Raw genomic sequence first — 12,300 nt, forward strand, 5'->3', positions numbered from 1 at the left:
CCATAGCTGACTGGAAGGACCCAATGAAGGTCATCTAGTCCAACACCATCCTCTGGGAACACTGTTCCAGGCTAGATCCATATCCTAGAAGATGTGGCTTCTTGGAGATGCTCTGCATGACCTAAATTGTTGCCTTTCCTTACCTTAACCCTGAGGGTCAAAGGAAGGGAGTGGATTTTGCAATCCAGGTTCTCAATTCTGGGGTAGGTGCGCCCCTGCTGGTCAGTTGAGGGATCACGGGAGGAACCAACTCAGGACCAGGCAGTGGGAAAAAGGAACTGGACGCGCCCAGCTTCCTTCTACCACCACCCGGTGGCTCTGCCTGCTTTTGGCCTCAGTTTTCCCACCCGCATAGGGAAGCAAGGGACTGGAAGCCGACCTGGCTGGTTCTCCGGCAGGTGTCCGCTGGAGCTGCCTCCCACGCCACTGGGGAACAGTTCCGAGGAGGAGAGCCTGCTGGAGACGAACGTGACATACTGGGCAGAGGAGCAGGAGTTCGAGGTGGTGAGCACACTGCGCCTGCGCCGTGTGGATCAGCCACTGTCAGTGCGCTGCACGCTGCACAACCTTCTGGGCCAAGACGTTCAGGAGGTCACCGTGGTGCCACATTGTGAGTCCTCCATCCTCCGTAGCCCCTGACGACCCCTCACCCCCACCTCAACCCTGCTGTACTTGGGACTGTGCCTGTGCCCACAGCAGGCTAAAGTCAGCATTCAGGGCCATGGCGTTCAGGAGCATTGTGGGTGTATCTTCCCAGGCATTTGCACAGCAGCACAATATTGCCACACATGTGTACATCCACGAGTGTATGTGTATAAACCATGACGATGAACAGTGCTGTCTTCTTTTGTATGTACACTGTATGTATGTCCTAAGCTGTGTACGCGAGCATGCCTGATCCTTTTTGTAAAACTGTGCAACGCAATCCCCATACACATATGCTTGCTGTGCCGTGCATGTCTGTTAGCAGGTACACATCCATGCATAATTCTTATCCATATGAACAGTCCCTACAGTGCCCAGATGCTTTTGCTACCTGCCAGTCCCTGTGCATGCATGGACCTGCGTGCACGTGCTTCGTTTTTTCACCTATTTCCTCATTCAGTAAATAGTCACAGGGTCGCAGCTTCTCACTGGAGAAGGCCCAGCCCTGCCTGTCCTCCTAGTGCCCACGGTCCAGAGAGGAGGCAGACAAGGAACTAGGCAACCTCACTGTGGGGGTCAGCATTTGGGGGGAAAGCCTAAAGGGAGAAGGGGCTCCATACCCAGCTGTGGGATTCAGGAAAGTGTCCTGGTAAAAGGAAGCTTTAGGTCAATACCTGAAAGATAACTGGAGTTAGCCTGGTGAGGAATGGTGCTCTGGTCAGACGGAACAGCCTCTGCAAAAGCCCAGAGGCAAAGTGGGTTCAGAGAAATGAAAGGAATTCAACCTGGCTGGAGAACAGAGTGTATATATTTAGGGGCTGGGGGAGGAGATAAGGGGGAGGGGACTAGTAAAGGAGGGAGGTACAGGAGAAGACAGAAGCCAGTGCAAGCAGAGATATGAAGACTGTCCAAGGTGTTTTGGACACACTTATGCCTATACTTAGGTAGGTCCATGGGCTTATACAGGCAGATACTGCTCTACGCAGACCTGCCTCCCCCTGCCCTGTGGTGGGATGGGTGATGGGTTTTAATGCCTTATCTCACTCCCACTCCCACACATGCACACATAACCCTGAGCAAGTGGGCACCTGCAGACCAGCTCTGAGCAAAGCAGAAGTAAAACTTTTGTGTGCCACTGAGGGGGAAGCCATGTACCAGCCCACGGGGAATTTCCAAGGCTGGATGAAGGCCCCTCTTTTTACTTGGAAATGGCTCCCTAGAAGATGCAGGCGTCCTTCCCAGGATGGGGAAAAGGAGGAGAGGAGTGATGTTGGTCTGAGTCCCTGAGGAGGAGGGACAGAGCTCTCTAGCGAGCAGAGAAGGGCAGGTGGGTGACACAGGAGGAGGGAGTGAGTTCCCAGGGGACTTCATGGGTGGCCAGAGGGGCAGGACAGGGGAGGTGAGGGTCTGGCTAGGGTGGATGTGGAGGGAGTGGGAAGGAGTGGGTATCTGTGCAGCAAAGAGGCTGAGGCTTTGTGGGTAGAGGACACTCAGGGCTTGGGGGGGGGCACCCAGAGTTGGCCCTACTTGGTTACCCCAGTTCCCTGGCCCACACCCCGATGTACTTTACAACTACCATCACTATGGGGGAGGAAACCGGCTCCTTTCTGCAGTCTGGATGCCTCAGGCTATGGGAGCTCAGTTATTGGGTCCATTGGCCTCTCTGTCAGGCTCTGTCCTAGCAGTGACAGCCCCAATGAGGGCGTGGATTCAGAGGAGAGGTGAACCACAGCCCAGCTGTCAGGAGCTTGCATCCCATCTGGAGCTACGGCAGACAGGCCAGACTGACCCTGGCAAGGGCTGAAGGGATTTGGCGGCCAGTAGTGATCCAGGGGTAGTTACTGAAGGGCATGGGGTATTTATGCAAGGGGCTGGAGATGTGGCCCAGAGGGGAGAGGCTAAGGGTCTGACATCGTAGGCCAAAGGGGGATGGGGCAGGTTGGGCAGAGAGCGATTTGTGGTACCAGGGGTGGACTGAAGGGAGGGGAGCTGCCAAACGCCCTGTCTGCTCATAAGCAGCTCCTGTCTCTGCTTCCAGCCTTACCCTTCAAGGTGGTGGTGATCTCGGCAATCCTGGCCTTGGTGGTGCTCACGATCATCTCCCTCATCATCCTCATCATGCTCTGGCAGAAGGTAAGCCCCACCCTTGCCTGATGGGTGCAGACTGGCACACCATTCTTTGCATGGACCCCCCCGCAATCCCCTATTGCTGGAGGATCAGGCCATGGTCGGGGCCCAGCGTGGAGCTCAGGTGTGAAGTGATGCTGCGTGTTTGAGCTGCTTTCAACCCCAGCAGCCTGGGCAACGTGGGCCTGGTCCAGGCCATCCAGGGTGCCCTGTCTGTGCTGTGCACCCCGCTTTCCATCCAGAGTCCTGCTCAGGCATCATCCCTGCCCATCGCAACCACGGGGCATGGGACCTTCAGTGTGGACTGCACGGGCTCCAGCATTCTTCCAACTCTGACCCACAGAGACTCCCAGGCTTCTACTGAAAGGCATTCTAATCCTTTAAATCTGTCATTTCAATGGACTGTTCTGAGATTTCACCGTTCCATGATTCCACCACAGGATTGCAGCGCCCCATGATTCTATCATTCTCAGATTCCAATCCTGTGACTCCAACCTCCTATGATTTCAACACTCTAAGGTTATATCTTTCTGAGATTCCCACTGTGACTGATCCAGCGTGGGGAGGGGCCATCCACATCCAGTAGAATGTCCCTGCCTTGTGTTACCTTCCAGCGCTGCCTGCTCCCGTCTTCCCATCTGAGGAGCGGCCCAGGCTCTGGGAGAAGCTGGTGCGGAGGTTCTGATGAGCCTGCCCCTCAGCTGTCAGCTGTTCCTCAGCACCTCCCCCTGACATCTGTTCCGTGGAGCCCATGAAGGCCTTGGCTTTATTGATAACTTGCTGTATGGCTTCAGATATGCCCCTAATCCTTTCTGGGCTTCAGGTTTTCCTGCCCCATCTGTTTCATAAGGAGCTGGACCTAGTGGTCCCCCTCTGATGATCCATCCCTCGTCTTGGTCCTGCAGAAGCCACGCTATGAGATCCGATGGAAAGTGATTGAATCTGTGAGCTCTGATGGCCATGAATACATCTACGTGGACCCTATGCAGCTGCCTTACGACTCCACCTGGGAGCTGCCGCGGGACCAGCTTGTGCTTGGTCAGCCCAGGGAGGCCTCAAGCGGCAGTCTGGGGACTTGAGGCGGGTGGGAACACTGATGTCTGAGCACAGCCTTGCCATGATTAGCTTTGAGACCTAGTGCTGACGTCTTGCCTTCTCTGGCCATAGGGCCCCGCCCTCTGTACAGTGGCGGCAAGATGATCCCCCAGGGACCGTCCAACGTTGAGGTCCTATGATCCAATGATGGTGTGAGATGAGACCCCTTCATGGCGAGAGAGGAAGTATTAGTCGAGGGCAGGCTGAGTGCCAGGCCTGCGCTTAGTCTAGCTGGAGAGGCTGAGAGAGCGTGGAGGAGCTGTGCTCCCCTGTGTGGGGAGAAGAAGGCCTCCAGGGACTAAAGAGGGGCCAGAAAGCAGGCAGGACTTAGGCGAGACCAGGATGGTCTGCGAAGCACTGTGATTTTAGGAGGGTCCGTCGGAGAAACACCTTAAGTCCAGGGTGGTTGAGGGATGTCTAGCTTGACCTCAGAGAGTGTAGGGGGGTGCAGCTTCCTAGTGCGCCAGGAGCTGAGAGATCATCTCTTCCCCAGGACGCACCCTGGGCTCCGGGGCCTTTGGGCAGGTGGTGGAGGCCACGGCTCACGGCCTGAGCCATTCGCAGGCTACCATGAAAGTGGCCGTCAAGATGCTGAAATGTGAGTCCTGGGAGCCCGCCCCTCCCTTACCTCTCCGCTGCCCCCTCCCCGCACATTCAGGCATTCCCAGAGCAGGCCTCACGCTGATTCTCCGGGCACAGGAAGTGCACTCACACCAGAGCCAGCAGCACTCCTGATTCTGCTCTGGGAAAGAGGCTTTCTCACCCTGCCCCCTCCTCCGGGAGCCTCCTCTCCTCCTCCATCTTCCTCCCATCCTCTTTCCTCTTCTCCTGTGCACGGGTCCTCATCTCCCTCAGCCACCTGGGTCTTACAGCACAGCCTGGGACAGAAGAGCCGGAATAGGCTCCAGTGGGGCGTCTGCGGGGCCTCAGTGACTGGACCAAGCCTGAGGGCCCCCTCTCTCCCTCAGCCACAGCCCGCAGCAGCGAGAAGCAAGCTCTCATGTCGGAGCTGAAGATCATGAGTCACCTCGGGCCCCACCTGAACGTGGTTAACCTGCTGGGGGCCTGCACTAAAGGAGGTACAACCCACTCCTAGAGGATTCTGGGGAAGTGCCAGTGGCCAAAGCCTGGCCCCTCCCCGCCCCCTCCTCAGTTTACGGACAGGACACTGCAGCTGGAGGGTCCGTGCCCACCCTGTCTGGTGCCCTCACTTCACAGAGGCAGATGGGTGTGGGATTTAGCAAGTCACCAAATCACATCACCTTCAAGACCAAAGGACTCTTTAGTTCACCAGTCCTAGCGGCTTCCAAATCAGGGGGTTCTCTGACACTGAAAAAATGTTCACGATACATTTTATTTTATTTTTACTTATTTATTTGTTTACAATACCTTTTAAAAGCTATCAAAAGTGACAGCTCCTGTGACACTGAAATGAGTTATAGCCCCACCTCTGGAGCCCACCAACTAGCTTGCTCACTGTGAGCTGCTGTCACTCGGATCATAGAGTAAGGTCTCTCCAGCCAAATGTGTTTATTTGAAGCTCTGATTACAAGTTAGGCCGCCAAAAAAAAAATGTTAGCACTATTTGCAGCTTCTTATTGTGAGATTTGGGATTTTCCTCGGTATTGTGCAACAAAAACAGAATACAGAAGTACGCTGTGTACGTAGGCCAACTTATGTCTGCAGTGATCACATATTTCAAAATTTTTGATTCCACCAGTATGTTTAAGCTGTCACTGATTGACTTTAAGTCAATGTATCGTGTTTGAATTTAAACAGTAGCCTGGTAATAAAGAGTTACCTTTGTTTATTTTGTATCCTGGGCTCCAGAATCAGCTTTATCGATAACAGCTAACCCTGTGCTTGCTACTTGCCAGGCATTGAGCTGAGCTGACAAAGGCATTGTCTCATGAATACTCAATGCAGCCCTTTGGGGTGGGTATATTACTAGCCCCATTTAATAGATGGGGAAAGTAAAGCTCAGGGAAACTAAGTGCCTTGCTCACGGTCAGGAAAGTCCAGGTTTGCCTGGCACCTAAGCCTCTTTGCTGACCCACGTGCAACCCGTCATTAGCCTCATGGCTCTGATGGGAAGACCCCCCCCCCCCGCCCCGGGACTGTCCCTGAGCCTGTCCCTCCTCAGGGCCCATCTTCATCATCACCGAGTACTGCCGCTACGGCGACCTGGTGGACTACCTGCACCGCAACAAGCACACCTTTCTGCAGCGCTGCTCCAACAAGCGCCGCCCGCCCAGCGCTGAGCTCTACAGCAACGCCCTGCCCGTTGGGCTCCCGCTGCCCAGGTACTGGAGGGAGGGCGGGACCTGAATCTGTGGGGAGCCCTGAGGAGTGCCTGCTCACTCCTTCCTTGTCCAGGACAGAAAGCTGAGGTGAGGGCGGGCAGAGCCACTCCTGGAACCAGGTTTCACTTGTTTCACCAGCCAGCTCAAGACCTGGCCCCTGGCCACCCCAGAGGTGGGCAAAACAATGACGGTGGTGATGATGGTGGCATCGGCTACCACCTGCTGACTGCCGTGGTGTGCCAGGCCCTGCGCTGAGCACTCTGGAGGCTCAGAGGGGGTGACCCCCTTGACCCCTCACCCCACCCCATCTCATCTCCTGTCGACAGGGGGCACCTGGGGCCCTCCTGTCCCAGGATGACCCCCTCTGTAGTGCTCCACACTCTACTCTTGCCTCACCACAGCCTCCCCCCTCCTCCCCACACCAGTCTCTCCAGTGCCTCCAGGGCAGCTCATCCCCTTTCTTCTTTTTCTTTTCCAAAAATAACATTTCTTTGTTCTTTTGCTAATTACAAAAGCTACACATGTTTATTGCAGAGGCAAGAGTAAGTTCAGAATAGCATTAGAAGACATTAAAACTCACCCGTGTCCTCCCCAATATTTTGATTGATTTCCTTCCAGTCTTTTCTCTAACCCTAGAGACACATGTGTACATAGTCCCTCAGCTCTCGGGGGAGCTGCTGCTGCAGGCAGAGGCATTAAGGCGATTCATTGCCCACTTGCAGGGCATCGTGGCTGGACGGTGCTGTAGTGGCCACAGGAAGGCACTTGGGTACAGGCCCTTCCTGTGACCCTGGTCCTGGGTTGCTGGAATCACCCCTGGACGTAAACTCTCTGAGGACACACCCGGGGTCCTAGGTCATCTTGGCAGACCCAGTGTCCAGCTCAGCGTGGGTCTGAGGTTGGCTGGAAGGGCTCACTACATGGTCATTCATATTGTGACAGACTGTGTGGGCATGCAAGAGTGAGGGAGAGAAGAAATGCATGAGTGATGGGGCCTTGCAGGAAGGGGAAGAGAGGGAAGAGCCTGTGCTTCTCCTTTTGTAACGCTCCTCTGCCCCCAGCCATGTGTCCCTGCCTGGGGAGAGCGATGGTGGCTACATGGACATGAGCAAAGATGAGTCAGTGGACTACGTGCCCATGCTGGACATGAAAGGGGACGTCAAATACGCAGACATCGAGTCCTCCAACTACATGGCTCCTTATGATAACTACGTCCCCTCCGGTGGGTGCGCACAGGGTCCTCACACCTATGTAGTCATGCATTCTTTTTTTTTTTAATTTTAAATTTTTTAAAATTTTTGGCTGCATTGGGTCTTCGTTGCTGCGCACGGGCTTTCTCTAGTCGCGTCGAGCGGGGGCTACTCTTCGTTGCGGTGCGTGGGCTGCTTCTCATTGCGGTGGCTTCTCTTGTTGTGGAGCACGGGCTCTAGGCGCGCGGGCTTCAGTAACTGTGGCTCATGGGCTCCAGAGCGCAGGCTCACTAGTTGTGTCGCACGGGCTTAGTTGCTCTGCGGCATGTGGGATCTTCCCGGACCAGGGATCGAACCCGTGTTCCCTGCATTGGCAGGCAGATTCTTAACCAGTGCGCCACCAGGGAAGTCCCATGTAGTCATACATTCTTTTCGAAACCTTTCCTCTGCCCAGCCTGGCAACAACCCTGCTAGGAAGGTGACCTTGTGCCCATTTCATAGATGCAGAAACTGAGGCTAGCCACCTGCCCAAAGCTGCTGTGTGGTGGAACCCCAATATGAACCCCCTGTTTCTGGGTCCAGAGATGTGTACACAGTCCACAGGGAGGGGAGGAGCTAGGGTGGGCACAGGGGTGCCTGACCTGCTGGGGCTTCGGGGAAGAGTGGTCTACAGGTGCCAGGCTGATCTAGAGTCCCTAAAGAGCAGGCAGGCCAGGCTGAGCAAAGGTGGCCCAGGGCTAAAGCCAAAAGTTTTTCTGGCCAATGAGGGCTCTGATAAAGAAGGAGAATTTAAGTTCGATATTTGGAAATTGTTTTCCTTTTGTGGGAGGCTTAGAGGATCAGGAGTCTTCTCTCTGGGACATTCAGCCTCCACGAGCCAAAGGCCAGGAGTTCTCTAGCCCCAGGGAGACACAAGACAGTGGGTGTCCTTCTGCTCTTCCCTAGCTCCTGAGAGGACCTGCCGGGTGACTTTAATCAACGAGTCCCCAGTACTTAGCTACACGGATCTTGTGGGCTTCAGCTACCAGGTGGCCAATGGCATGGAGTTCCTGGCCTCCAAGAATGTATGTGTGGTCACAGTGAGCACAGTGGGGTCCTGGGGAGGTGGGTCACCCAGCCAGCCAGGGTGCTCCCAGTACATGGCCCCGTACGGCAGCCCTCTGGCGGGTGAGGACGGCAAATGCCCTCACACCTGGTGGCCCCTCACACCTGAGCAGCGATGCATATTTCCCAAAGCCCCTGACACGGAGAGTCTTTCCCCAGAATTGCCCCCCACGGTCTCAGCTCCCGTCTCCTCCCTCCCCAGTGCGTCCACCGAGATCTGGCAGCCAGGAATGTGCTCATCTGTGAGGGCAAACTGGTCAAGATCTGCGACTTTGGCCTGGCTCGTGACATCATGCGGGATTCGAACTACATCTCCAAAGGCAGTGTGAGTGCCTTTCCCCGTCCTCATGGTTCGCGTGGCTGTGGCTCATGGGAGATCAGGACAGGGTTCTCGTGGCCTGACCTGCCCAGTGGCGATGGGCTCTGCCTGCCTAGCCCTGTGTGCAGGGTTGGGAAGGGGAGCCACTAGCTGTGCATGGGGCGGGGGTGAGACGCCGAGGCCCGTGGGGTAGGCCGGGGGCTCAGATTTGCTGGTCGTGGCAGGGGGCAAGGGACCAGCTGTAAAGGGTCCTGGGGAGGTTGAAGGGGCAACAGGCCAAATGTGCTGTCCCAGCAGCGATGGTGAACAGAGAAAGAAGCCCAGGTGACAGGCTAAGACAGATGAGTAGATGGCAGGCAGTATTTGGTTCAAAGGTGACCATCCTGCCTCCCACTCATGTCCGCACTTCCCGCGTAGGAATCTGCCCAGAGATTTAAGGCAGCTAGAATGAGAGCTGGGTGACACCTTGGCACGTCTCTTCCTCCCCACAGCAGGGCCTTTCCTAGGGTCAAGAAGGGGAGCCTGTTCCATGAGGAGCCTCAGACCCTGGGGCTCTCCCTCATGGACAGGGGTTACCATGTCCCCAGCTTGTGCGAAAAGAAACTCAGCCTCCTGATCCTCTGACCAGCAGAGGGATGGGCGTGGGAACCGTGCACAAGCAGAGATGGGCCCTCAGGGACCGAGAAGTGAGAAAGAGCTGGGGGTGGGAACTGCCAGGCTTCCTCCCGGCTCCCAGGTGCAGAGTGGGGCCCGGCCCCTCCTTGCACTCAGCAGCCTCCGCCCTCCCGCAGACCTTCCTGCCTCTGAAGTGGATGGCCCCCGAGAGCATCTTCAACAGCCTCTACACCACCCTGAGCGACGTGTGGTCCTTCGGGATCCTGCTGTGGGAGATCTTCACCCTGGGTACACTTCCTTCTTCCTCCAGTCCTCAGCCTCACGGCGCAGCGTCCGCCCTGACCGCTCACACCTTCATCCTGGTGGGGCTGTGGGACGGGCTCTGGGACAGGGCTCAGAAGCTCTGCTTCTTTCTTGTTACTGTGTGACCTTGGCAAGTCTCTTGCCCTCTCTGGATCTCTTTACCTCCCCATCTCAGTAGAGTTGAATCTGGACAGTGACATCAAAAAGCCTGCTTGGCTCCGGCATTCTCTGGTTCTCTGATTCTGGGGAGGCATGCAGTCTCTGTCCAGAGCCTATGAGGGAGCCCACATTTCCCTATGCCAAGGCCACTGCACCCTCACCGACGCCGGGGTTGGTGTGCCTCTCCCTGTCCCATGGAAGAAGATTCTTGCCACTGTTCCGACACACCTGAGCCTGTGTTTCTTGTCTCTGCTCCCTAACAGGTGGCACCCCGTACCCAGAGCTGCCCATGAACGAGCAGTTCTACAATGCCATCAAGCGGGGCTACCGCATGGCCCAGCCTGCCCACGCCTCTGACGAGATGTGAGTGGAGCGCTTGGGAAGATACTTTGGGTGCAAACAGTAGATATCCAACTTTACCAGCTTAAGCCGAAAATAGATTTATTAGTTCAGAGATGTAGACAAATGTAGGTATAACTGGATCCTGTTGTTCATAAGACATCATCCACACTCGCTCATCCTACCGCGGGGCTCTGCTCTCCTCCGCGTCAGCCTCACTCTCAGGTTGGCACCGTCCAAATGGCTACGTCCTAGCTGTTTTCACCATAGTTCCAGTGAAAGGTCCAGAGGTGACTGTCAAGGGCTCAGCTGGGGTCACCTGCCCATCCAGAAAACCAGCCACTGAGCTAAGGGGATAAAAATGCCTACTGGCCATGCCCGTGTCATGTGCTCACCAAGGTGTGATCAATCCCATGGGACCACTGAACTGAGGATGGTGGGAGGGCTTCCCAAGGGAACATGCAGGTGCATTAATGGAAAAAGCCCTCCCCTCCAAACTCTTCATTACTCCCCTTGTTCTGGGAGGTGGCAGACTCTAAGCCAGAGACCCTGACCCCTCTGCCCCTCTCCCCAGCTATGAGATCATGCAGAAGTGCTGGGAAGAGAAGTTTGAGATTCGGCCCCCCTTCTCCCAGCTGGTGCTGCTTCTCGAGAGACTGCTGGGTGAGGGTTACAAAAAGGTACGTTGAGGGCTTCCCTGGTGGCGCAGTGGTTGAGAGTCCGCCTGCCAATGCAGGGGACACGGGTTCATGCCCCGGTCCGGGAAGATCCCACATGCCGCGGAGCGGCTGGGCCCATGAGCCATGGCCGCTGAGCCTGCGCGTCCGGAGCCTGTGCTCCGCAACGGGAGAGGCCACAACAGTGAGAGGCCCGTGTACCGGGAAAAAAAAAAAAGGTACGTTGAGGCAGGGTTGGGGTGGGGAACGGAGAGTTCTGGTCCAGAAGTAGACACAGGGTACAAGGCTCTGTGTGACATGCTGGTATTTGGGGGACCATCCTTTCCCCTCTCTGGGCCTCAGTTTCCCTGTTGGTACTAATAAGGGATGGGCTGGAGCTGTGAGTGTAGTTTCTTTTAGCAGCATGGAGTTTTTAAAAGTGAAATCCTATGTGGAAGCTGATTAATTTAAAGTGGGGGCAGGAAGCCTACAGCCCCCTTCATCCTGCATCCTTCCTCATGCCTTTGCACCCAGACCAAGTCCTGGGCCTCCGTCACAAGTTTGAACAACCCCAGGCAAGATGACTGCTGAGGGCCTGACCACTTGGACCCTGTGGCGGGCTCATACAAGGCTTATGGAGCCAGCAGGGCCTTAAAACCCTCGCTGCCCAACTACGAAGCTACAGTGAGGGGGATGCACGTGTCCTTTGGCCCAGACACAGCCCTTTCCCTCAGTCCATTCCTAAGCCCACTCCCAACCACATCTGTTTACAGCTCCAGTGAGTTGGAAGGGAGTTGTCTCCCTTCAGTAGCGAGGGAGGCCATGGCAGGCAGAGAGCCCGCGCCTGTCTACCCTGAAGTGGGGGAAGAGTTAGGGTTGCGGGTGCTAGTCCCATCACCGTCCCCTCCCTGGGTGACCCTGAGCCCATCTTGTCTGGTGAGAGGCCGGGTAGGAGAGCAGCTCAGCTGTGGGGCTTTGGGCAATTCTTCCTCTCGGAGCACCAGGTGCTTTATTTACATGAGGCGGGAGGGGCTGGGTCAGAACCTGCCCTGTTAGATGATCCCTAAAGGCATTTCTGGTCTGACCCTCCCTGTGTCTCGGCTTCTTCTTGCCCTGCCGAGCAGAAGTACCAGCAGGTGGATGAGGAGTTTCTGAGGAGCGACCACCCAGCCGTCCTTCGGTCCCAAGCCCGCTTGCCCGGCTTCAATGGCCTCCGATCCCCCCTGGACACCAGTTCCGTCCTCTACACTGCTGTGCAGCCCAACGAGGGTGACAACGACTATATCATCCCCCTGCCTGACCCCAAACCCGAGGTTGCTGATGAGGGACCACTGGAGGGTTCCCCCAGCCTTGCCAGGTAGCCATTCTGACCTGCAGCCCAAAGCAGTAGGGTGCATAGTGTGTGTGTGTGTGTGTGTGTGTGTGTGTGTGTGTGTGTGTGTGTG

General features: G+C 56.0%; 1 protein-coding gene across 5 annotated transcripts in view; it reads left to right on the forward strand.

Moving 5' to 3' along the window:
• PDGFRB (platelet derived growth factor receptor beta) overlaps positions 1–12,300 on the forward strand; it is a 40,619-nt gene that overhangs the window by 25,202 nt on the left and 3,117 nt on the right. For all 5 annotated transcript variants that reach the window (XM_027081591.1, XM_027081590.1, XM_027081592.1 and 2 more), the window contains 13 exons: positions 399–610; positions 2,684–2,778; positions 3,678–3,810; positions 4,361–4,465; positions 4,836–4,946; positions 6,011–6,170; positions 7,232–7,392; positions 8,306–8,424; positions 8,667–8,789; positions 9,575–9,686; positions 10,124–10,223; positions 10,774–10,879; positions 11,980–12,212. In XM_027081591.1, coding sequence (XP_026937392.1) covers positions 399–610; positions 2,684–2,778; positions 3,678–3,810; positions 4,361–4,465; positions 4,836–4,946; positions 6,011–6,170; positions 7,232–7,392; positions 8,306–8,424; positions 8,667–8,789; positions 9,575–9,686; positions 10,124–10,223; positions 10,774–10,879; positions 11,980–12,212 — 1,770 coding nt within the window. The remainder of the gene's footprint in view (positions 1–398; positions 611–2,683; positions 2,779–3,677; positions 3,811–4,360; positions 4,466–4,835; positions 4,947–6,010; positions 6,171–7,231; positions 7,393–8,305; positions 8,425–8,666; positions 8,790–9,574; positions 9,687–10,123; positions 10,224–10,773; positions 10,880–11,979; positions 12,213–12,300) is intronic.

This window comes from Aethalodelphis obliquidens, unplaced genomic scaffold (genome assembly GCF_003676395.1).
Source record: "Aethalodelphis obliquidens isolate GAN/ISIS:26980383/991018 unplaced genomic scaffold, ASM367639v1 scaffold45, whole genome shotgun sequence".
Lineage (NCBI taxonomy): Eukaryota > Metazoa > Chordata > Mammalia > Artiodactyla > Delphinidae > Aethalodelphis > Aethalodelphis obliquidens.